Below are 26,494 nucleotides of genomic sequence, written 5' to 3' on the forward strand. Positions count from 1 at the left end.
ATCCTGTGTTTAGTTTGCTGCTGTGATGTAACCCACCTGACTTTCAGCTAAAAACAATGGTAGCAAAGCAACACTGCCTGACCATAATCTTAGTTATAACCCAAACATTTTTATTTCATGAAATTAAAACGTTAAATGGTGCATTTTAGGTAGAGTTCTACCAGTCCACTGTATGCAATATTAGCTTAACAAGTTAACTTAAACCCAACTCTAAAACACTGTAATTCAGTAACTCACAATAGATACTCCAGTTTAAAGTGAGGATCTTTCTGTAGATCAGAGAGCAGCTTCTTTCCTGACTCTCCTGGATCATTGTTGTTCAGATCCAGCACTCTCAGGTGTGAGGGGTTTGATTTCAGAGCTGAAGCTAAAGCAGCACAGCCTTCTCCTGTAATACTGCATTTATACAGCCTGTAGAGAGAAGGAGTGAAAAGTACAACAGATGAGTGTACAGTTATATTCACACACTAGGGGTGTAAAGACCAACCCCCCAAACACCCAACCCCCACTAGCTCCTAACACTGTTGTAGGAGCAAGTATACATAAGCTTAACTATACCTGTGAAAGAATCAGACCTGTAAACATATATTAACATGTCTTACAGTCATTAACATCATATAGACAAACACAGGGTAAGACAGGCATTAGTACTGGATTTTATAAACCCTGCATTCCAACCCTGTGCTATTGACCTGTAGAACTACATTAAACACTGCCAAAGGGAGCAGTTTAAATTCCACCCACAGAGAACACTGATAGTTCTACTGAGCTCAAGAAGAGACCTGAATGTTCATCACTCTCTCGCTCTGTTGCACAAAAATGTGCATGAGCAGCTTGATATACTGATTTGTGGGATACTGTACATAATTTGTGGTTGTCAGGGAGACACTATCAATATACAGGAGAATCCTGAGACTCACAGGATTTATAAAATCTCAGAATTAAAGACGAATAAATAAATCACTCCTCCTATAGTGTTACAGAAACTACTACAGCTTCACTCCTGAATCCTGCAGTTCATTAATACTCAGGTTCAGTTCTCTCAGAGTTTAGGACAGGGGTGTCAAACTCATTTTCACTGAGGGCCACATTGGCATAATGGCTGTCCTCAAAGGGCCAGATGTAACAAAATGTAACCAAATGCAATATAAAATGAATGTGATTACTCATTAATGTTAAATAACTCTGAATATATTACTTATTCAATTAAAACATTACATTTTTATGGAGAAAATATGTTTGATTGTTGCTGTGTTAACATTAATCCTTTTAATTAGTCCTATCCTAATCCTTAGTGAAGAAAAAAAACTAACTCTATCAATCAGAGATCAAACTATTCAAGTGAATAAATATAGAGAGAGAGGACGCACACGCGAGAGAAAGAAGGCGCTGCGCGCGGGAGAGAGAGAGAGGGCGTAACGTGTATTCTGCTTGCGTTTACGCGAACCGAGCCGAACCGTGACGGTTCGTAAAGAATACACGTACCCTTACACCCCATATAAGACCGTTCAAGCTCTCGCGGGCCACATAAAAGGATGTGGCGGGCCACATTTGGCCCGCGGGCCTTGAGTTTGACACGTGTGGTTTAGGAGTTTTATGTAATCACATTGGGGTGTTTAATGCTGCCGAAAAAATAAAACGAAAACAAAAAAAGGTCCACAAGTTGCAAAAATAATCTGATAGTGCAAACAAAGAAGAGAACATAAATTTTCACTTTTTTTCACTTGTAATATTTTTTCAGGATAAATCTTTTGCAACAACACTTCGCGTTCCATTTTTCTTTTTGCAATACGTTCCCTCCTTTGCGTTCCTACGTTTTGGTTACGAGTCTATTTTGACTTCTTTTTGATGTGGGGGCGTGGGGAGAGGAGAGGGGCGTGGCCAAAACGGAAAGGGTTTAAATAAAAAGGAAAAATTTAGAAAGGCCTCCAAGTTTATTTTAGACTTCAATATAATATAGATAAATTAATATAATACGACAGAACATAACATACAAAAAATAATTTTTTACTCTCCCTTGGAGAATTAGACTGTTATACAGATACACACAAGTGCACACGTCAGAAAAAAATAAATGATAAAAAAACAAAGGAAGACATTTTCTCATACCAGAATGTGATTTTAGATTTTTTTTTCATGATAGTTTTATTTTCTCATCAGAAAGACCCCATTTGACAGAGTTTGAGCTGAGAGCTGAGGCCAGATCTGCATATTTAAAACTTACTCTTACACTCACTAACAATAACACACACACACACACACAGTCTTTTTGAGCGTGAGCAAATTAGGCCTGGACAATAATTTGATATCGGTATTTATCGCGATAAGAAATGTTTCAATAATGGTGATATAATTTTTGTGTGATATGGATATGTATTATTTACAGAATCTTCACAGACAGGTGTTTCACTGCAGAGCTGAACACAATCAGCCTCCGTAGCCGGGCTACGTCAGTGTGTGATGACGTAATCACACAGGCATGTAGCCAGATAGGCTCAGCTAGTCTAGGCTAAAGTTATTTATATTGGTAATATGTATACAGGTTATAGGTTTATGTTTGACAGAGATGTCATGTTTTTATTTTGTTATATGCAAATAAAAGTGAGCATTGATTTATTTTGACATTTTTTATTATATTAAGTGTTAAATAGTATTCTATAATTTGATGTCTGATGAAAATGTAAAGTTCAGAGTGACTTTTCTCTATGAGCAGTTTCTGCATTTCTAATACTGTGTGTGAGTGTGATTGTGGAGGTTTTCAGCATATTCTATAGAGAGTTGATGAAGCAATGAATCAGCGATGGCTCGGGGGAACACTGTGCAGAGGACTGATGATCATTCTACACACCACCTCCACACACTGGTACAGACTGTAGGTAGTGGTTCTGATCACTACCCAGAATGGTGTGAGTATACGCAGCTTATTTTACTGAGAGGTGTGTAACTATAAGGAACTAAGAAACATTGGGCTGTTTTTTAATGGATGATTTTTACTCAGATTACTCAGATTGCCACCCCTGCTGCCACCCCAGTTGGCAGCAACAAATTAACCCCTTTCCACACGCCCCCTAGTGGCCTTTCTTCCGGGGGAAATGGACTTGGCAGAAATTTTGAATAACTGTAAACAGATAAATATATGTCGTTTTAGAAATGAAATCACTCTGATATGATGGAGGACACTTGTGGCTGTGTGTGTGTGCAGTGGTGTGTGTATGTGTTTGTGTGTGCAGTAGTGTGTGTGTGTAGTGGAGTGTGTTAGAGTGAGTGTGTGTGCAGCGGTGTGTGTGTGTGTATTGGTGTGTGTTAGAGTGAGTGTGTGTGTACAGTGGTGTGTGTGTGCAGTAGTGTGTGTGTAGTGGAGTGTGTTAGAGTGAGTGTGTGTGTGCAGCGGTGTGTGTGTGTGTGTGTATTGGTGTGTGTTAGAGTGAGTGTGTGTGTGCAGCGGTGTGTGTGTGTGTGTATTGGTGTGTGTTAGAGTGAGTGTGTATGTGCAGAGGTGTGTGTGTGTGTGTGTGTGTATGTGTTTGTGTGTGCAGTGGTGTGTGTGCAGTAGTGTGTGTGTAGTGGTGTGTTTTAGAGTGAGTGTGTGTGTGCAGCGGTGTGTGTGTGTGTATTGGTGTGTGGTAGAGTGAGTATGTGTGTGTGTGTACAGTGGTGTGTGTGTGCAGTAGTGTGTGTGTAGTGGTGTGTTTTAGAGTGAGTGTGTGTGTGCAGCGGTGTGTGTGTGTGTGTATTGGTGTGTGGTAGAGTGAGTGTGTGTGTGTGTACAGTGGTGTGTGTGTGCAGTAGTGTGTGTGTAGTGGTGTGTGTTAGAGTGAGTGTGTATGTGCAGAGGTGTGTGTGTGTATGTGTTTGTGTGTGCAGTAATGTGTGTGTGTAGTGGTGTGTTTTAGAGTGAGTGTGTGTGTGCAGCGGTGTGTGTGTGTGTGTGAGTGTGTATGTGTAGTAGTGTGTGTGTAGTGGTGTGTTTTAGAGTGAGTGTGTGTGTGTGTACAGTGGTGTGTGTGTGCAGTAGTGTGTGTGTAGTGGTGTGTGTTAGAGTGAGTGTGTATGTGCAGAGGTGTGTGTGTGTGTGTGTGTGTATGTGTTTGTGTGTGCAGTAATGTGTGTGTGTAGTGGTGTGTTTTAGAGTGAGTGTGTGTGTGCAGCGGTGTGTGTGTGTGTGTGTGTGTGAGTGTGTATGTGTAGTAGTGTGTGTGTAGTGGTGTGTTTTAGAGTGAGTGTGTGTGTGTGTACAGTGGTGTGTGTGTGCAGTAGTGTGTGTGTAGTGGTGTGTGTTAGAGTGAGTGTGTATGTGCAGAGGTGTGTGTGTGTGTGTGTGTATGTGTTTGTGTGTGCAGTAATGTGTGTGTGTAGTGGTGTGTTTTAGAGTGAGTGTGTGTGTGCAGCGGTGTGTGTGTGTGTGTGTGTGTAGTGGTTAGGGTAGCCACCCGTCTGGTAAAATACGTAATCGTTCCTTATTTGGCAACTAAATGTTGAGTCCCTCTGCTCCACCCCCACCAACACACACACACACACACACACACACACACATACACACACAAACACACACAAACACACACACACACTACTACACACACACACAGACGCTGCTCTAAAACTCCGAGCCTTTTCAAGTCTCCACTACAGACAGTAGCAGTACGTTCACACTGCAGCGATGTGAACGAGGCGAAGCTAGCAGCAAAAAGTTGAGATTTTTTCAACTTTATGCAAATGAGTAGCGAGTTTCGCTGGGCAGTAGCCAATCAGCGCCACGCGGACAGGGCTTCAGCACCACACACACCACAGAGTGAGAAACCGGAGGAGAGGCTGAGTTCAGCTTTTTCAGGTTTTTTGTGCTTTAAGATTCCCTCTGTAAGAGAACAGAGACGGAGGAGCAGCTGGTCCTGAACTGGATGTTTTAGCAGGGTTCACCGGCCGATAAAAACAGAACAGCGTCTCGTTCATACACAGCACTGAACTACAACTCTACACATTCCTGCTGGTGGGAGATAAACTGCTTGCTCTTTCAGGCTACACGCTCTAAAGCAGCGAGAGAAAGGTGGAGAAAGCGATTGGGAGCGATGCCGCGTTGCTGCAGTGTGAACGTACAGTAAGTACTCCTCCCTGCACTCAAAAGAGAAATCACCGCAGAAACACAGGCGTGAGTGTTAAAGAGGAGCATCAGTGGAGATTATTAATTATTAAATTGTTAAACGTGTCGGTGAGTGTTTTTCGGTGGCTGTCTGATATCAGATGAATCAGGAGAGCAACACTGCCCACACTCAGTGTCTCACTGCCCGAGCATCAGTCTCACAGTCCTTCATCCCCCACTCATCTCCTGAAACTGATATTTTACAGGTAATTATGGGATTATCTGGTGATTTTACCAGAAGATATCAGTGCATAGGGCAGAGCTTATTTTAGTAGACTATTGTGGTTTGATTGATTAGTATGTTGAGTTTTGTCAATATAAATATTATATATGGCAATTTAAAGAACAAATCTAAAATATAGCTGCAAGCAGCAATGACGGGGTCCAAGCACGAGTGAAAATATTAAGAAGCATTGAAGATAGAGAAGTTCCACAACCTTGCACTTCATAGACGCGTGCTTTACAGAGATGCCACTCGTCAACAGAAGAAAAATTGAGATTTTTCATGTACTTTATCGCAAAAGAATGCAAAGGAAGATGTAAAGCATCTTCTTTACAAAATTTACAAGCATCGCAGTATTATCGGTTTTAATAAATAAAAATGATCAAAATAAAAATATTAAAGATGACCTTGAAATAATTTGTCAATTTGTTCACCATTTGACAGTCTACAACAAATGTATAGATCCAGCTATAAACACAATCCAGAATGCTCTGCTTATTTATGTACTTTAGCAAAAAGGTGCCAAAACACTTTTTTTTTTATTATTAATTACTTTGAGGTTCCAAATATTGTTTTGAGACTTAATTTGTGAAAATCTGATGAAAACAGTAGTTTGATTTTTTTTTTTTTTTACTTAAATAAGCTGCAGCAATATTTTTTTAATTATTGAGTTGTCCTTAATAAGACCCTTATCAAATGGGCCACAGATCCAGCAGGCAAAGTTTCACCTCAATTGGACTCAGTAGTGGTTGTTGAGAAACAGATGATTGATACTTTGAAAATTAGATGCCTTCCACAGAATCATGTGGCAAATCAAATTTCCACATTAGCAATATTTAGACTTTTATGTGAAATAAGTTGAACTCCGGTAGGATTAATTGGCACATACCAGCGATTTGGTTCATAAAAGTAAAGATGAGATGTAAAATCCAGAGCTGTCAGAGGCTGGAATTGAACCCACGACCTCGCGGTTCAAAGGCGAGCGCTTAACAGAGACGCCACTCGGGACTCGTAGCATCACAGTGTCTTTTCATGCGGTTTATTATTGAGAGTAAAAAGGAATCCAGCACCTTTCTTGCCAGTATTTACAAGCTTTTAATTATTTGCGTTATTTTTAAATATTATATAAAAATATTAAAGAGTTTGTGTCATGATGACCTTGTGAAAATAATTTGGTCACAATTTCATAATCCATGAAATCCATGAGTAAAGTTAACCAGTTAACACATACCACTCCGCACTGATTGATTTATCTACTGAAGCCATTAGATTCAATAGAACTCAAGTTTTTTAATAATTTCATACTTAGACATTCCAAAGATTGTTGTGAGACCTGATTTGCAAACATTTCAAGAAAACCCAGAGACCAGTTAACATTTTAGTATTTTTAAATATTTAATAAACTTAAGCGGTATTGTTTTCATTATTGAGTTGCCCTAAATAAGTTCCTTATCAAATAGGCCAGATACGCTGCAGGCAAAGATGCAACTCAATTGGACTCAGTAGTGCTGGTTGAGAAACAGGTTTTTTAGATGCCTTCTACAGAATCATGCGGCAAATCAAATTTCAAAGTTTCATCAGATTCCATGTTAACATTATTCATAGATTTATGTGAACTAAGCAGAACTCCAGTAGGATTAATTGGCACGTGCCAGCTATGTTGTGATGCGTAGAAAACCCCAGAGCTGTCAGAGGCTGGGATCGAACCCACGATCTTCCTGTTCAGTGGCGAGCACTTAAGCGAGATGCCTCCCAGGATCCTTGACTCCACATCACGTTTTCAGGCAGTATATTGTTTAGAGTAAAAAGGAACCGAGCACCTTTTTTGCAAGCATTCACAAACTTTAAATTATTAGCATTATTATTAAATATTATTGAAAAAATATTAAAGATTTTGTGTCAAGGTGATCTTGTGAAAGTAAATTTGAATTTTGGTCACATTTTCACAATCTGTAATAAATTTATAGAACCAATTTTAAACGAAATACAGCACGCACGTATTGATTCATGTACTGTAACCAAAAGACATAAAAATCTCCATGTTTCTTATATAATTATTTACTTTGAGATTCCGTAGATTATTTTGAGACCTGTTTGGAGAAAATCTGAAGAAAACTCACAGACTAGTTTGAAATGTCAAATTTTCAAACTTCTATATGAATATCAATAACCATGCACTTTTCTAACAGACTTGTATTTGAAAAATTGTCAAGCTTAGTGCACTCTATAACAAGTTATAAAACATTTTAACACCAAGTACAGGGAGAAAGACTTTAGTTTTTGGAAATAGCGCCACCATGTGGCCAATTAACATCAAAATGTACAGGCAATTAAAGAATGTCTTTCTATACACACCTGTCAAATTTCATGATGATCAGTAAATGGTAAGCCTTCCAAATTCCACTTTGAATCTAATTGGCCAATGGCGGCCATATTTTTGGAGATATCGATATGGCCTTAAACATTCACTTATAGAATGTGCCTCAGATGCAGCATGCAAAGCAACAACTCATTTGGTCAAGCGGTTGTTGAGAAACAGATTTTTGGGCTCTTTAGCGCCACCTATGTTTCATTTGACATGCCGCTTGGATGCCTTCCACAGAATCATGTCCCCAACATAACTGCTAAATATCACTGGGATACAAGTTAACAGTTCTGATATTTATCCATTTATGTGAACTAATTTTTCACATAATATAATATTCACATTTTTTTTATAATTCTTGACCAGGGGACTCTGCTGAACATTTTGATACCTATATTGTTGGGATATTTGCAAAAACCTAGGACTAGTACAAAAATTTGGGTTTTGTGGTTTTTGCCAAAGAGGGCAGTGTCGAGCATGGGCGGAGCTAAAAACTCCCAATGAGTCATTAATGCACATGACTTGCCGGAACAAGATCGTGAAAGAATTTGTAGTCTAGCTGTCATATTTCACGAGATATAGGCCAAAACACTTATTGCTGCTCTGTAGCGCCACCATCAGGCCAACTGAGGTCAATGTTTTTGCCTGAGTAGTGGGTAAGAAACTGTACCTATATTCCAAATTTGGAGTTTGGATGACTTACAGTTACTGTGCTACAACCATTTGTAGTGCACAAAAATAATAATAAGGAAAATCCGAGCAATTACAATAGGGTTCCAGCACCTACGGTGCTTGGACCCCTAATAAAGTATATATTAAATTCTTATATGTTTTCTAATATATATTAGGATTTAATATATACTTATTTATTTTGATTTGTTGATCCACAATGTCTCTGGGAGATCACTGGACACGGTATTCTTCACAAATATAAACATTTTAACACAAAATACACAGAAATCTGTAAAAAAAAATCATCTAAGGTATTATTTGTCAGATTAAAAATGTTTGTACAGATTTCTGTGTATTTTGTGTCAAAATGTTTATATTTTTAAGGAATACAGTGTCCAGTGATCATTATATAAAATATAATAATAAGTGGGGTTTAACAGTTTGGATGACCTGACTTCCTATTAACTCATAAGAAAGGCACCAGCAAATCCTGTTCAATTTAAGTAAAAATGACCCCATGCAGTGTCCCTATAGTTATACACATAAAAATGTATGTTCTCAATATATTTAGTTTATATTTTAAACATTTGTTGTTGCACACAAACATATTTCAATTAATATTTAATTAACTGCACTTTATAAGAGAAAGTGTTCAATGTTAATAAAACATTTTAAGCTTTATGTTTGATGAATTGCTTTTTTGATTACCCCTTCAATAAAAACAGCAGCACAAATTAAAATATACCACTGCTGCGGGTGCCCCGCCCCACAGGTGTTGGGTCTGTGGAGGACATGACCCAGAGGAGCGGTGGTTGGCGTCCCTTATTTTAAATTCTAAAAGGTGGCAACCCTAGTAGTGGTGTGTGTGTGTAGTGGGGTGTGTGTGCAGTAGTGTGTGTGTGTGTGTGTGTGTGTGTGTGTGTGTGTGTAGTGGTGTATGCAGTGGTGTGTGTGTGTGCAGTGGTGTGTGCAGTGGTGTGGTGTGTGTGTGTGTGTGTGTGTGTATGTAGTGGTGTATGCAGTGGTGTGTGTGTGTGCAGTGGTGTGGTGTGTGTGTGTGTGTGTGTGTATGTAGTGGTGTGTACAGTGGTGTGGTGTGTGTGTGTGTGTAGTGGTGTGTGCGTGCAGTGGTGTATGTGTGTGTGTGTGTGAGTGTAGTCAGTGGGAGGGGGAGGGGTGACACCCTAAGATCAGGATGTGGTGTGTGTAGTGGTGTGTGTGTGTGCAGTGGTGTGTGTGAGTGTGTGTGTGACAGCAGGCCTCAGGCTCTGGAAGTGTGTGTGAAGTCAGAAGTCAGGATCTAAACACACAGATCTTCATACAGAAACAAAACCACTAACTTAACTTTAACTTTTATCATCTTAAAATATCATTATTATTACCAAATATCATTATACCATTACCAAATACAGTTTAAACCAGAATAAAAACGTTTTATATACCTTAACTAGCTTACTCACCCAAGATATAGAAAATCTATTTTTCACTGGAGTACTTAGATCCTGAAATGCCCATTAAAATGTAATCCATCAGGGTTAAGAAATTAAAAATAATACACAGTTTTCCATTCAGCCACAGATATTCTCTTCAAATTCTATCACGCTTTTTTTTTTTATATAAATTAAACTTTTACAAAACCGCTCAGAAAATTATGCTCAGAAAATTATATATATATATAGATAACAGATATAAAATCTATTTTATTATTATTTTCTTTTTACTTTTGGGTCATTTAGAGAGGTTTTGGGCTGTATGGGGAAGTTTACACAGTGTTTTAAAAATATATATACTAAGCTGAACTGAGGAACCCTTAAAATAGGCAAAAATTGCTCTGATTGTTGTCTTTTGATTATCTTACCCCAGTGTCTTGAGTTTACAGTGTGGATTCTTCAGTCCAGCAGAGAGCAGCTTCACTCCTGAATCCTGCAGTTTATTATTACCCAGGTTCAGATCTCTCAGAGTTGAGGAGTTTGAGCTGAGAGCTGAGGCCAGATCTGCACAGCTTTTCTCTGATAGATTACACGCAGCCAGCCTGAGAGAGAAATGATAATCCATTAGAAACACTGACATATAAACACACACCTTAGGAAGGAGACAATTATGTATATATTTGAGACAATTATGCTTTATTGCATAAAATATATATAATCATGTTTATTCAACATAGATCTAGTAAATATAACTATAGTGTAGAAAAGTTCATGTAGAAATTTTAAAAAAGATAGAATATTCAGTGAATTAAAGTATAGTACTGTGATTATATTTATGTAAAAGTCTAGATTTTTATCTCTTTTACTGTATCTAATAACACTGTAACTAAACTAATGAAAAAATGTCCTACTGAATCACTGCTGTGGTACCTCTTATGTCAAAACTAGGGATGCAACAGTACAGTGTGGCCACGGCTCGGTTCGTGTCGCGGTTCTTAATATTAATAATATTAATATTATCTAGCTCCAACATGCAGTATGTTTTTAGCCCTTTCTATTTCAAATCAACAAGGTGCTCCTAATCACACTTGCAGACCCAATATTAAACAGAAAAAAGGAACAAATTAATTAAAATCATTTATTATAAAAAACATTTATTATAAAAAAGGAACACTTATTCTTACCATTAATCAAAAGGCAAATTTAAATAAAGTGCAGTTTTATGAAATGTAAACATGAATATTATTCAATTAACTCAACCAACAAATATTGTCAGCCAGTCACATACTTTAGGAAAATACTAAACTGATATCACACTGTGCTTTATCTGCTGACTGTGTTTTTACCTTGTTATCAAACTCAACCCTGAAGCCAAAATGCGGCGCTCCATCGCGCTGACCACAGCGATTCCTCGCGACCGCTGCGCTCCCTCGTGTAACATACAGTCAATATAACACTAAATACGGGTGATAGAAGAGTTTATAATTGCTGTATTTCTCCTCTCGCTCGTACTCTAAGTTCTCTGCCTCTCCTACTACTCTAAACTTTGTGTGTCCCCCGGGTCCTAAGCAGTCCTGACTATCTCCCAGAAGACAGAATACACAGAACATATCCAGTCAATAACCACAAATAAAACATTAAGGTTTTGTCACCAGAACCAGTCAGCAGAGACATCTGGATAAACTCAAACTTTTATTTTCTTAACAGGGCATTAGCCAACTCAAATTAAAGAGATTTTTTTCCTGCAAAAAGTAAAAAACAGTGGTTGGGCGGGGGGGTTTTGGGGTGGAGACGAAGGAGCAGGGCGGGGGAAGGAGGAAAACACACGTACTTCATCAGCAGCACATGCTCAGCAGCCCCTCCCCCGGCCATGTGGCCGTGTCTGCTATCCTACAGTGCTGCTTCACTGCGGGGCTGTGCATTACTGAGAGTGTTCGTTCGCTCTGTTAATGCGCACACTGAAATATCGCAGTTCTTCCGGGTGTATCGAACCGAACAGGCTGAACCGAACGGTTCCATAAAATACAGAGAACCGTTGGATCCCTACTCAAAACTGTACCCTGTGGTGCAACACTGACCAAAAAAACCTTAATATTTCATTTGATCAGGATGTTTTGATCAATGAGTATGAATAATTGTCCTCCATTTTGATATACCTTTATACTGGAATATCAAAAGTATTCATCTGCTGCTAGTTTTACTAGTTTACTATTGTGGTTGTGTGTATGTGCGTGTGTTTTTGTGTGTGTGTGTGTATGTAGTGGTGTATGCAGTGGTGTGTGTGTGTGTGTACTGGTGTGTGTGTGTGCAGTGGTGTGTGCAGTGGTGTGTGCAGTGGTGTGTGTGTGCAGTGGTGTGGTGTGTGTGTGTGTGTGTGTGTGTGTGTGTGTGTGTGTGTGTGTGTGTGAGTGTAGTGGTGTGTGTGCAGTAGTGTGTGCGTGCAGTGGTGTATGTGTGTGTGTGTGTGAGTGTAGTCAGTGGGAGGGGAGGGGGAGGGGTGACATCCTAAGATCAGGCTCTGGAAGTGTGTGTGAAGTCAGAAGTCAGGATCTAAACACACAGATCTTCATACAGAAACAAAACCACTAACTTAACTTTAACTTTTATCATCTTAAAATATCATTATTATTACCAAATGTCATTATACCATTACCAAATACAGTTTAAACCAGAATAAAAACGTTTTATATACCTTAACTAGCTTACTCACCCAAGATATAGAAAATCTATTTTTCACTGGAGTACTTAGATCCTGAAATTCCCATTAAAATGTAATCCATCAGGGTTAAGAAATTAAAAATAATACACAGTTTTCCATTCAGCCACAGATATTCTCTTTAAATTCTATCACGCTTTTTTTTTATAAATTAAACTTTTACAAAACCGCTCAGAAAATTATGCTCAGAAAATTATATATATATATATATATATATATATATATATATATATATATATATATATATACATATATATATAACAGATATAAAATCTATTTTATTATTCTTTTCTTTTTACTTTTGGGTCATTTAGAGAGGTTTTGGGCTGTATGGGGAAGTGTTTACAGTGTTTTAAAAATATGTATACTAAGCTGAACTGAGGAACCCTTAAAATAGGCAAAAATTGCTCTGAGCGTTGTATTTTGATTATCTTACCCCAGTGTCTTGAGTTTACAGTGTGGATTCTTCAGTCCAGCAGAGAGCAGCTTCACTCCTGAATCCTGCAGTTTATTATTACCCAGGTACAGATCTCTCAGAGTTGAGGAGTTTGAGCTGAGAGCTGAGGCCAGATCTGCACAGCTTTTCTCTGAAAGATTACACCCAGCCAGCCTGAGAGAGAAATGATAATCCATTAGAAACACTGACATATAAACACACACCTTAGGAAGGAGACAATTATGTATATATTTGAGATAATTATGCTTTATTGCATAAAATATATATAATCATGTTTATTCAACATAGATCTAGTAAATATAACTATAGTGTAGAAAAGTTCATGTAGAAATTTTAAAAAAGATAGAATATTCAGTGAATTAAAGTATAGTACTGTGATTATATTTATGTAAAAGTCTAGATTTTTATCTCTTTTACTGTATCTAATAACACTGTAACTAAACTAATGAAAAAATGTCCTACTGAATCACTGCTGTGGTACCTCTTATGTCAAAACTAGGGATGCAACAGTACAGTGTGGCCACGGCTCGGTTCGTGTCGCGGTTCTTAATATTAATAATATTAATATTATCTAGCTCCAACATGCAGTATGTTTTTAGCCCTTTCTATTTCAAATCAACAAGGTGCTCCTAATCACACTTGCAGACCCAATATTAAACAGAAAAAAGGAACACATTAATTAAAATCATTTATTATAAAAAACATTTATTATAAAAAAGGAACACTTATTCTTACCATTAATCAAAAGGCAAATTTAAATAAAGTGCAGTTTTATGAAATGTAAACATGAATATTATTCAATTAACTCAACCAACAAATATTGTCAGCCAGTCACATACTTTAGGAAAATACTAAACTGATATCACACTGTGCTTTATCTGCTGACTGTGTTTTTACCTTGTTATCAAACTCAACCCTGAAGCCAAAATGCGGCGCTCCATCGCGCTGACCACAGCGATTCCTCGCGACCGCTGCGCTCCCTCGTGTAACATACAGTCAATATAACACTAAATACGGGTGATAGAAGAGTTTATAATTGCTGTATTTCTCCTCTCGCTCGTACTCTAAGTTCTCTGCCTCTCCTACTACTCTAAACTTTGTGTGTCCCCCGGGTCCTAAGCAGTCCTGACTATCTCCCAGAAGACAGAATACACAGAACATATCCAGTCAATAACCACAAATAAAACATAAAAAATAAGACAAGGTTTTGTCACCAGAACCAGTCAGCAGAGACATCTGGATAAACTCAAACTTTTATTTTCTTAACAGGGCATTAGCCAACTCAAATTAAAGAGATTTTTTTCCTGCAAAAAGTAAAAAACATTGGTTGGGCGGGGGTGGGGTTTTGGGGTGGAGACGAAGGAGCAGGGCGGGGGAAGGAGGAAAACACACGTACTTCATCAGCAGCACATGCTCAGCACCCCTCCCCCGGCCATGTGGCCGTGTCTGCTATCCTACAGTGCTGCTTCACTGCGGGGCTGTGCATTACTGAGAGTGTTCGTTCGCTCTGTTAATGCGCACACTGAAATATCGCAGTTCTTCCGGGTGTATCAAACCAAACAGGCTGAACCGAACGGTTCCATAAAATACAGAGAACCGTTGCATCCCTACTCAAAACTGTACCCTGTGGTGCAACACTGACCAAAAAAAACCTTAATATTTCATTTGATCAGGATGTTTTGATCAATGAGTATGAATAATTGTCCTCCATTTTGATATTCCTTTATACTGGAATATCAAAAGTATTCATCTGCTGCTAGTTTTACTAGTTTACTATTGTGGTTGTGTGTATGTGCGTGTGTGTGTGTTTTTGTGTGTGTGTGTGTATGTGTGTGTGTTTGTGTGTGTGTGTATGTGCAGGTGAGATGCACTGATTGTTGTATTTTGATAATCTTACTCCAGTTTCTCCAGTTTACAGTGTGAACTCGTCAGTCCAGCAGAGAGCAGCTTCACTCCTGAATCCTGCAGTTTATTACCACTCAGGTCCAGTTCTCTCAGAGTTGAGGAGTTTGAGCTGAGAGCTGAGGCCAGATCTGCACAGCTTTTCTCTGATAGATTACAGTTCCACAGCCTGAGAGAGAAATGATAATCCATTAGAAACACTGACATATAAACACACACACCCCTTAGAAAGGAGGTGTAGTAGTATGTTTTTGAGATAATTATTCTTAATTCCAGAACAGATATACAATCCATTTTAATTCAAATACATCTAGTTAACATATCTATTTTGCAGAACAGTTGTAGAAAGAGTATACTATTCAGTGAATTAAAGTAAGTGAAGCTGAAGATGTTTTACATATTTTAGAAATGTTTAACATGATTCCCCTTTTTTTACTATAAACAGAAATATGCACATGAATACATATACATATCCTCCACACACACAAACTAATTCTAATTTCTTTATCAATAAATTGGTTACAGATCATTTTCAGTGATTATTTCAGCAATTATTAAAGCAAGACATGATTATTCATTTAGCTGAATCTCACACACTGCAGGTTAAACTAACACTGAACTTAAAATTCAGATAAACAGACATGCATGTACTTCTGATAAAGAGCTCAGAAGGGAACACTTTTCCACATGCTAGTCAGTGTATTTCTCTTTATGAGAGTGAAATTAGAATAAGATTATTTAGTATTGTTAAGTAAGAAATCTATATTTATGTGCACATGGTCAGGGGTAGTTTTATTACTTTAGGTTTTAATTGATTCTGTTGAACCGCACTTCAACAGTAATGTCTGATTTTAATTTAATTTGATTACTTTATTGTTTATTCATTTATTTGTTTAATGTATATATATATATATATATATATATATATATATATATATACATATATACATTTAATATAGTTGGGGGGTTTAGGGTTGGAGGTGAGATGCAGAAGGGAGTACAGATGGAGAAAACAAACAAACAAACAAAAACAAAGAAAGAAAAAAAAAAGAAAATAGGAAAAAATAGGAAAGAAAGAGACATATATATATATATATATATACCAAAATATAACTAAGCAGAGAACAGAATCATTCACGTATGTGTGATTTTAACTAATGATTTTGCTACGGTTTATCTTGTGTTGGATTATTGTGATTTACTGTAATGTGTGAATTAGATGTGTCCAAATTGGGTCTGAATCTGTGTTTTTGGTGGGTTCTGAGAGTCTAGAGAGAGATAGTCTGGTAAAAGATTTTTCCAGTGATTGATATTAATGTTATTTTTTGTTTTCCAGTTCATGAGAATGATTTTCTTGGCGATGAAAAGTGACATTAAGATTATTCTATTGTTTTGTGGTGCTTTGTTAGTGGTTGGTGTGTCTCCTAGTAGGCAGAGTGATGGTGTTGGGTGGATTTGGGTGGTGAGGGCATGAGATAGGAGGGTAATAACTTCTTTCCAGAACTGGTTAACGGGTGTGCAGTGCCACATAGAGTGGATATAATTATCGACTGTGTTTTGATTACAGTGTGTACAAATTGGTGAGATAGTGAATCTCATTTTATACATTTTGTGTGTGGTGTAGTGAACTCGGTGGAAACTTTATACTGGACGAGTTGTAAATTAGTGTTTCTGATCATGTTGTGATTATTATTACACACCTGGAACCAGAAATCGGCGTTAGGAGTTAATGATAAATCTTCTTCCCATTGTTTGCTTGATAAGGTAATAGTAAGATTCAATTGAAATATTATTTAATATATTTTGGAGAATATTTTATTTGTTGTAGTAATGCTAAGACATTCTGAAATTGGTGTAGGCAGGTCTAATGTGATTGGGTTGATTTTGAACAGATGAGTGATCTTAACTGGTGGTATTGTAAAAATTGAGTTCTCCAAATGCCGTATTTCTGGGTTAATTGTGTTAGTGACATTAAGGTGGTATTGTGATACATGTGTTTGAGGTGTGTAATCCCCTTTTCGATCCAAGGTGGGTAGTTTAGTGTTTTTTTATCGATGATAAAGTCCGGGTTGTTCCAGGTGGGTGAATGACTGGTTGGTGTGAGTACAGAGTTTGTTATCTTGTGAAAATAATGATGGAAGTTTGGTGCCTCTAGGCCGCCATGTGATTTTGAGTTCTGTAATGTGGTGAGCTTGATTCTGGGTGGTTTATTTTTCCAGTAATATTCAGTTATTGTGGTATTTAGAGTTTAAAACCAGGTGGATGGGGCTAAATGGGAATCACTGAAAATAAATCATTGATTTTTGGTAATACTGTCATTTTAATTGTAGCAATTCTGCCAACAAGTGAAAGGGGAAGTGTTGTCCAACGGCGGAGATCATCACTTATTGATTTAGTTAATGAGTTTAAATTGAGTTTGAACAACTCTGACAGCTGGGGGAGACCCTCACACTCAGATATGTGAATTAGTGCACATGGGGGTGGGTAGTGTTTTCAGTTTAACATCAGGTTTATTTATGTTTATTGGGAGAGTTGTAGATTTTGACCAATTGATTGAATTTTTGATTGTTTCTTTTATTTTAAATAACATTTTTTTTAGAAATAGTAAGATAGACTGATTTTATGTTGCATGTTGGGTGTTTGGATTTTTTTTAATGTTTGAGTTTTGACATATCACTGCTGCTTGTTGTTCTGTGAAGATTATTGTTAGGAATGTGTTTTGGGGCTTTGTCGAATTTGTCTGGAGATAATGGTATTTCAAGTGTATGTTTTTGGTTTTGGGGTAATTTAGGCAGTTTGATGTGGTCCAGGAAGTTACTGATTTCATCTAAGTTGGTAACATAGCCTGATGAATATACATTTAAAAAAATCTTTAAAGGTGTCGTTAATTTCATCAGGTTTCTGTACTACTTTCCCTGCTGAGTTTTTTATGGTTGGAATAATAGTTTTTTCTTTATTACGCTGAATGAGATTTGCTAAATATTTTCCAGATTTATTTGAGTATTCAGTGTTTTCATGTCTCAATCTTTGTAATAGGAATTCAGTTTTCCTGATTTTTAATTTGTTTAGATCATATCTAAGTTATTTTTGCTTTTCTTCAGATGGCTTACTTATGATGTTTTCTAATTCTTTATTTTTAATTCTAACTTTACCTCATGTTCTGTTTCTTTCTTCTTTTTAAATGTAGCATATATTATTTTTCCTCTTAGAACCGCTTTGCCAGTCTCCCATAAAAGTGTTGGTGATATGTCTGGAGAATCATTTATTTCTAGAAAGGATGCCCACTCTCTTTTTATATAGCTGTTGAATTCTTGATCATTAAGCAGTGATGTGTTAAAGCTCCATCTAAAGGTCTGTTTATGCTGTTGGTTTAAATTCCATATCATTGAGAGAGGTGCATGGTCACTTATTGTGATAGGGTGAATTTATATATGTTCAATGTTTGACAAAATTTAATTACTAATTAGAAAATAATCAATGTGTGAATATGATTTATGTACTGCTGAGTAAAATATGAATTATTTGGTTGTTGGATGATTTTGTCGTCACCCATCACCAAGATCAAAATCCTGCATGTACTGTTTTATTATTTCAGTGGAATTCCAGTTGTGTGTGTTCTGAGTATGAGCTGATCGGTCTAAAGATGAATTTATAACTGTATTAAAATCACCTCCGATTATGATTGAAGAGTTAGTTAGTGAGGAAATTTGTGTAAAAAAGTCATGAAAAAATGAGAGATTGTCAATATTTGGTCTGTAGATTTTAGCAATGGTAAAAGTGTGGTTATTAATGGTGATATTTATGATGATAAATCGTTCATCTGGGTCTGTGATTGTAGTATTGTGTGTGAATGTGATTTTATTATGTATTAAAATGGCTACACCTCTTTGTCTAGAGTTATAATTAGCTGTAAATATATGATTGTGTTCTACTGATTTCAGTTTATGTTGATCTGATTCTGTTAGGTGTGTTTCTTGTAGAAGGTATATATCTGCTTTTAAACGGCTGAGATGGAGGAGTATTTTAGTTTTTTTCTCTTGGGAGCCGATTCCATGTATGTTCCATGTAATAAATTTTAATTGTTGCATATTGGAGTGTTGGTGGGTGTCAGATAGTTTGTAGATGATAGTGTGGTGATGTTCATGTTTCTGTTTAGGCAGATGTAATTTATTTCAGACAGGTAAGAGATAGAGAGAAAGATTAGTGTAGTGTTGTTTTCCTGTTTTATGCATAAAGAAAAGTGCAGTGTAGTGTAGACGAGTGTGATGTAGTGTTGGATAGTTATAAATACATATTTAGACAGTATTCTTATGTAAATTATTTGTATATATATTAGTCGTGGGCGATATGTATCGTTTGCGAAATTATCGTGAATGTTGATTTGACGATGTGTAATTTTGTAATATCGAGTTTTTTTTGTTTTTTTTTTTTAATCGCCAAAAATTAATAAACTGCATGGTATTTTAAGGCTGTTATTTATATATTTATACATATACATAATGTAAGTAAAAACAACTGATTAACTAAACTCAGAGTGCGTTGTGTATAAAGTAGAGACCTGCACCCGCTGGACCCAATGCATAGTAGTACAGCGCAGGGCAAATTTTGAAAGCTCATTGCGGGCGGGTGAGGCAGACGGAAAGTCACGGAAAGCTAACCTTAGCTGCTCTTCCTTTCGTTGTGCTGGTTCTGGTTAAGCTGGTGCTTTGCTAGTCGTTACATTGTTGTTTGTTTATTTCTTTGTTTCTGGGTGATTTATTGTATTTGGTGTCGTCTTCCAGACGCAGTTTATTTACTTTATTATTTACTTATTTATTGTTTTCCTACTTTTGTGTGACGTTTTTATTTTTCATCTTTTGGAATTCGTTAGATTATAGTTTAGTTAGTATTTTGGGTTTAGTTTAGTTTGTTTGTTTTCTAATTTTATTTGTTTTTGCGATTTATTATTCATTTATTTTCCTTAAAGAGAGGGCCTTGGCCTGTGTCGTGTGTCTTGGCCTGCAGGCCCTGTTTGCTTTCAGTTGTGTTTGCTTTATTGTGGCGTTTATTTGTTTGGGTCTGTAGGTGGGTTTTGTTTAGTTACTTCTTTTTTTTAGTTCTAATTGTTTACTATTTAGTTTGTTTTGTGTAAGAATTTATTTGTCATTTTGGTTAAATATTTCTGTTTATTTGAATATTTTGTCATTGCAGCTAGCTTAGTGATGTGTTCAGCTAAGTACATCACTTAATTCCTCAAGCCAATGACAAGAACTGCCTTGAGCAGTAACGCGAACGTCGGAATCATGCGGGAATTGCGGGCGGGAGTGGGACTGAAAATCATATTTTTTTGCGGGAGCAGGACTGGAAATGCTGTCCCGCGCAGGTCTCTAGTATTAACACGCCCTGTCCCGCCGGCGGGCAAGAAAAATATCATAATTCATATCTGGCTGTGTTTGAGTAAGTATAGGCTCAATATAGACACCCAATATGCCATTTTAAAGCTAAGAATCTCTACTTTTCAGTCACATTTAGCTGTATTTAGTTTTAGAGCTGAAAGCGTGCGCTAGACGGTTTGTGATAAAAACACGCTCTTTGATCCGCCCGGGGTACCTGCAGAACACCCCCCACACCCAAACAGAGCGAATCAGCACCTACCTGAGAGCACTGGCTTCAGAATCCACCCAACCATCAGAAAATCCATCAATCCAGTCCCCAATAATCCCCATTTATGTCTGAGAAACGCTCTTATAAATCCGACACAGATTAAAACTATTGGAAACTCCAGCGCTGTTCTGAGACTTTCCCTTTGTTCTGGAGCGATCAAACTGCGCATGCGTGTTACCATGGTAGTTGGGCAGACTGAGAGCCCCCCTCTGCCCCCCTACATTCAGCCAATCAGGTGGCGAGTTATGTGGGACAGAGGTGAAGCCCGCTCTGAAACCGGACACTCTGAGAGCGCTCCCCCCTCCCTCTGGAAAATCTGCTTCAGTGGGTCTATTCTATAGGGAGAGAACAGGCTGAGAGACCTTCTTTATTGCGAAATAAGTTATAAAATTAATAGTTTTTATTCTTCTAAAGTTTCCAGTCCTTTTCAGAAAGAAAGGACCATCCCAGGTTCAGATCTCTATCATATCTAGGGAGCAGTTTATAATTTAACATGGTGATTTTAAAACTTCTAATAGCAGAATATAGAGCTACTAAAACACTTCATCCACATAAATATATCATTTTATGGATCTAAAAATAAAAAATAGAAATAGAAAATCTGAAAAGCGCCTAAAAAATTTCCTGTTTTTTACCATATTTTGAACCTTACATGTTCAATTGAATACTTTTTTTTAGAATAGTTTTGTATTTTTTGGAAAATATCGTCAAAATATCGTTATCGCAAAAATCCAAAAAAATATCGAGATATTTTTTTTTGCCCATATCGCCCACCCCTAATATATTGTGGCGTGGAAGAGGAAGGAGGACCCGTGAGACTCATGACAAGTACTCAAAGCTCTTTATTTGAACTGGTTTGCCACTCGCTTACAGCCTTTAACAAGGCTAGGAGAGCGAAACCCAACTAACTCACAAGCCACTCAATAGCCAGGTCACCAAACCCACTAGTCAGCTACTTCATGGTGAGTGCCCTAGCCGGCACCCATCTGCATAGCCCCTCCCCATAACCTAGGAAATGGGGGAGGGGCCAACTACGTAGGCTAGGACACACAGCACACATACACACACAGGCATACAGCAGCCACACACACACAGACACACAGAGGCGGGCACACACAGGCATACAGCAGCCACACACACACAGACGCCACATAGCCCCCCCCTCAAGGGTCAGCCATCCCGGCGACCCCACCAACCCAACAAAAACCCCATGAACAACAAAACATTTTTATTTTTTTTTTTTCACAATTAACCACACACAAAGTCATTAAGGCGGGCGGGCGGCCTCCTCACCCGCGGCAGCCTGGAGGGGCCGGGCAAAGCGCCACCCGCCAGCGGCTCCACAGAGTCAGAGTCCTGGTCAGGCTCAGGTGCAGGGCCGGCAGGTTCTGCACCGCCGTCCCCAGTGCCCCGCAGCTTCGGTCTATACGGGGCCAGCCTGTCCCGGTGCACAATCATAGTGCGTCTGCCCCACCGGATCCTATAAACAACCTCCCCCAGCCTGGACAGCACCCGGCACGGACCCACCCAGGCCGACTGAAGCTTCGGGCACAGTCCTTTCTTACGTTGAGGGTTGTACAGCCACACCCTCGCCCCCGCCTCCAACGGGTCCCCGAAGCAGCGCGTATCATACGCGCGCTTCTGCTTCTGTCCGGCAGCCGACTGGTTCGAGCGTGCAAGCCCGTGCGCTAAGTCCAGCGAAGACAGAAGGCCCGAAACGAAAGCGGGCGTGTCCTTAGCGTCCCCACCCCCGTCAGGAGGCGCCCCGAAGGCCAGAGCCACCGGCGTCCGCAGCTCGCGACCAAACATAAGCAGCGCCGGCGTAAATCCTGTCGTCTCCTGCACGGCCGAGCGGCAGGCCAGCAGCACGACCGGTAGATGTTTGTCCCAGTCGCGCTGGCCTTTGCTCGACACCATGGCCAACTGCGCTGCCAGTGTGCGGTTAAACCGCTCCACCAGCCCGTCACTCTGCGGATGAAGGGGCGTCGTCCTGGTCTTGTGGATGCCCAAGATGCGGCAGACCTCCGCCATGACCTCCGACTCGAAGTTCCTCCCCTGGTCGCTATGCAGCTCCTCCGGAACCCCGAATCTACAGAAGAACTCCCGCACCAGGACATCCGCGGTAGTGACCGCCCCTTGGTCAGGCACCGCGTAGGCCTCCGGCCACTTTGTAAAATAGTCCATCGCCACTAAGACGTAGCGGTTTCCAGAGTCCGTCACCGGGAAGGGGCCCAACACATCCACGGCCACCCGCTCCATCGGGCCGCCGCACTGATAGGGGTGAAGTGGGGCGCGGGGCGCCCTCGCAGGGCCTTTCTTGGCGGCGCACACGTCACAGCAGTGCACAAAGAGCTCCACATCAGCCCTGCACCCGGGCCAATAGAAACGTTGTCTCAGGCGCTTCAGGGTTTTGGTAACGCCAAAGTGCCCAGCCCCAGGCGACCCATGGACTCCCCGTAGGACCGAATCCCTAAACGCCCGCGGTATCACCACCTGAAACACGCGCCGCCCGTTCGCCGGATCCTCCCAGGTATGACACAGCACGCCATCAGATAAGCTAAAGCTAGCCCAGTTGGAGCGCAGCGCTTTAGCGACCGGACCCAACGGCACCACCTCCTCCCACGACGGCGTGACGTTCGCCTCGAGCGCGTGCACGGCCCACATTAAGTCGCGATCCGCCCGTTGCGCATCTCGGATCTGTTCTACGGACACCTGAGCCACCGCTACACTGCCGGCCACATCCGCTGAGACTGCAGCGCAACGAGCAGTCTCAGCGGATTTCTCCTCCGCACGAGCGCAATGCTTACAGTCAATGGCCACACACGGCCGGCGAGACAAAGCGTCCGCGTTACATAGACGGCTTTTTAGCTCCTCGAACGCTCGCTCCGCCTCGTCAGACCAGCGGAATGACACACCCGGTCTAGTTAGATTGTGAAGCGGCGCCGCCACGTCCGCGAACCCCCTGATAAACCGCCTGTAATACGATGCGAGCCCCACGAAACTACGAACCATCTTCGCGTTATGTGGGACAGGCCAGTCACGGACAGCCTCCGTCTTTTTAGGGTCGGTTTCTACACCAGCACCGCTCACTACATGGCCCAGAAAATTCACGCGCTGCCTCAGCAGGTTACACTTCGCCGGGTTGAGCTTCAGGTTAGCCGCCTGAATCGCGCCGAGCACCACCTCGAGGTGAGAGAGAGCGGAGTCGAAGTCGGTCCCGTGCGCCATGACGTCATCCAGGTAAACAACGCAGCACGAACGCGGGATCCCGCTTAACACGCGCTCCATAAGACGCTCAAAAGTAGCCGGCGAGTTACACAACCCAGCACCGTGAAATGCCATAGAGCCGAGCCGAGCGAGAAAGCGGTTTTCTCCCTATCCCCTTCAGCCAGGGGCACCTGCCAATACCCGCTCCTCAAATCTAGCGAGCTGAACCAGGCTGAGCCCGATAGCTGATCTAGCGTATCGTCGATCCTGGGAAGCGGATAAGAGTCGAGCTTCGTGACAGCGTTAAGTCGGCGATAATCAACGCAAAAACGCCAGTTCCCGTCCTTCTTTTTTGCAAGGACCACCGGGGCCGACCACGGGCTGCTCGAAGGCTCAATAACGCCCGCACTCGCCATATCACGGACTAACTGCTCAGCCGCTACGCGTTTCGCTAATGCCAGACGGTGTGGTCTCAGCCTGATGGGCTGGGCATCACCTGTGTTTATAGAATGAAACGCAAGGCTAGTCCTAGTACACTCACGCTCAGACACAGCGAAGCTAGCGCGAAAACGCTCAATCAGGTCGCGTAAGCGCAGTTGTTGGGGTTCTGATAAGCCCACACAACTGCGCTTCAGCATCTCTTCAATCGGATCGATAATTAACCCCTCATCTAACGGACCCTCGAACATAACGTGCACCGAATCACACGCATCCCCCCCCAACGGTCATGTTCCTCTACGGGGAGTCCAGTCACCAGAACCGAGCCCCGTGCACAATCAATGACGGCTCCAACGCGTGCGAGCAGGTCCTTGCCCAGAATGCACGGATCGTTGATGTGCCCAACCCAGAACTCCTGCTGAAAGGGGCCCTTGCCAACATCAACAGTCAGCTCCGTTAATCCCAGGAGAGCGATAGGATCTCCGGTGGCCGAAGAGAGAGCGATGCGCCGGCTGCAGTCCACCCCAAACTCGCCTGCCACATCCCTCGCGAGCTCAGGCTTTATCAGCGAGACTGACGAGCCCGTGTCCACCAGCGCGTCCACCATCATTCCATTCAGCGTGCACTTCAGAAAATAGCCGCCGGGTCCGACAGCTCCGTGATCAGGTCCCGAGGGTAATCCTAGAATCCTAGAATGACAGCGTCATAGCATGCCAGGCGGGGATGAGCCGTCAAGCTCGCCGTCAGCGCGCCGTCCATTCTGGGAGCCAGCGCCGCCGTCTCCACGCCATCCACTCCGCGAGCCGGCGCTGACGTCATCGCGCCGTCCACTCCGTGAGCCGGTGCCGCCGTCCTCGCGCCATCCGCTCCGCGGGCTCGACCTTCGGACAGCCTGCTGGCGCCGTCAGGTCTGGGTCCACTCCGCTGGTGAGTCTTGCCCCTTGTCCGCTGGTCCGCCGTTATCCTCTTCAGCCATTCGATTTCCCCTGCCAGCAGCTCCATATCATCCAGCAGGGCCGCTTCTGACACCAAATGTGGCGTGGAAGAGGAAGGAGGACCCGTGAGACTCATGACAAGTACTCAAAGCTCTTTATTTGAACTCGTTTGCCACTCGCTTACAGCCTTTAACAAGGCTAGGAGAGCGAAACCCAACTAACTCACAAGCCACTCAATAGCCAGGTCACCAAACCCACTAGTCAGCTACTTCATGGTGAGTGCCCTAGCCGGCACCCATCTGCATAGCCCCTCCCCATAACCTAGGAAACGGGGGAGGGGCCAACTACGTAGGCTAGGGCACACAGCACACATACAAACACAGGCATACAGCAGCCACACACACACAGACACACAGAGGCGGGCACACAGAGGCATACAGCAGCCACACACACACAGACGCCACAATATATTTGCACGTATATTTCTTATTAAAATATGTGTTATTGGTCTATGAGCTGCTTTCTTACGGTGAGTAGTTTTTTTCCATCTGTCGAGTATTTCTACTGGTCATTAATGCCATAATTTGTTCCTTTTAGTTCTCTTCCTTTGCTGAATATTGTTTGTGTTTATAGTGTTCAGAGGTGGAAAGTAACGATTTACATTTACTCACATTACTGTAATTGAGTAGATTTTATGAGTAATTTGTAATTTTGTATTTGTAAATACATTGGAAATCTCCCAGTTACTGAGTAAAAAATAAAATGCTGGGGAAAAAAAATATTGTCTGAATTAAAAAAAAAATGGCCGCAGATGCACCGGCATGCTCGCCCATGGCAATAACACCCTCGCGCAATGCGAAATGTGCCTGCCAAAACTTTCACATCAAACCTGCGAAAGCATGTGGTGGTAAAAATACTATATGTATATTCTAAATTCACTGGTTAGCTGTGGCTTTACTTTATAAAGACCAGTAATATCCATCCATATGCAGCTACACAGATTATATTCAAATATGTTTATTGTTTTTTATATTAAATGAAAACATTATACATTCAACAAAACATACTCAGAGAAAACAAAACAAAACAAATAAAAAACAACAACACAAAGGGACACAGTAATAATGAAAAAAAAAAAGAACCCTTGCAGTAAGGTCATACTAATATTATTTTCATTTTTGCTATTATTATAACACACAAATAATTACATTGTTATTCCATACCTAGGTGTACTCACATGCTTTTTGCAGGAAATTCTAGATGGAAATAATTTAAAAATGGCTGCCACACCTCATAAAATTTCTGAACAGATCCTCTAGTCGAATATTTCAGTTTCTCCAGTTTTAAGAAGGACATTGTGTCTCTTACCCAC

General features: G+C 40.6%; 2 protein-coding genes across 2 annotated transcripts in view; both read right to left on the bottom strand.

The window, feature by feature from the left end:
- Positions 1-26,494, bottom strand: part of LOC111189544 (NACHT, LRR and PYD domains-containing protein 3-like) — a 370,388-nt gene that overhangs the window by 89,973 nt on the left and 253,921 nt on the right. The gene's annotated exons all lie outside the window — the stretch shown is intronic.
- The window catches only part of LOC103033803 (protein NLRC3-like), a 188,158-nt gene continuing 176,538 nt past the window's right edge, over positions 14,875-26,494 (bottom strand). The window contains exon 7 of the mRNA XM_049472994.1: positions 14,875-15,068. Coding sequence (XP_049328951.1) covers positions 14,891-15,068 — 178 coding nt within the window. The 3' untranslated portion in view covers positions 14,875-14,890. The remainder of the gene's footprint in view (positions 15,069-26,494) is intronic.

This window comes from Astyanax mexicanus, unplaced genomic scaffold (genome assembly GCF_023375975.1).
Source record: "Astyanax mexicanus isolate ESR-SI-001 unplaced genomic scaffold, AstMex3_surface scaffold_32, whole genome shotgun sequence".
Taxonomy (NCBI): Eukaryota; Metazoa; Chordata; class Actinopteri; order Characiformes; family Acestrorhamphidae; genus Astyanax; species Astyanax mexicanus.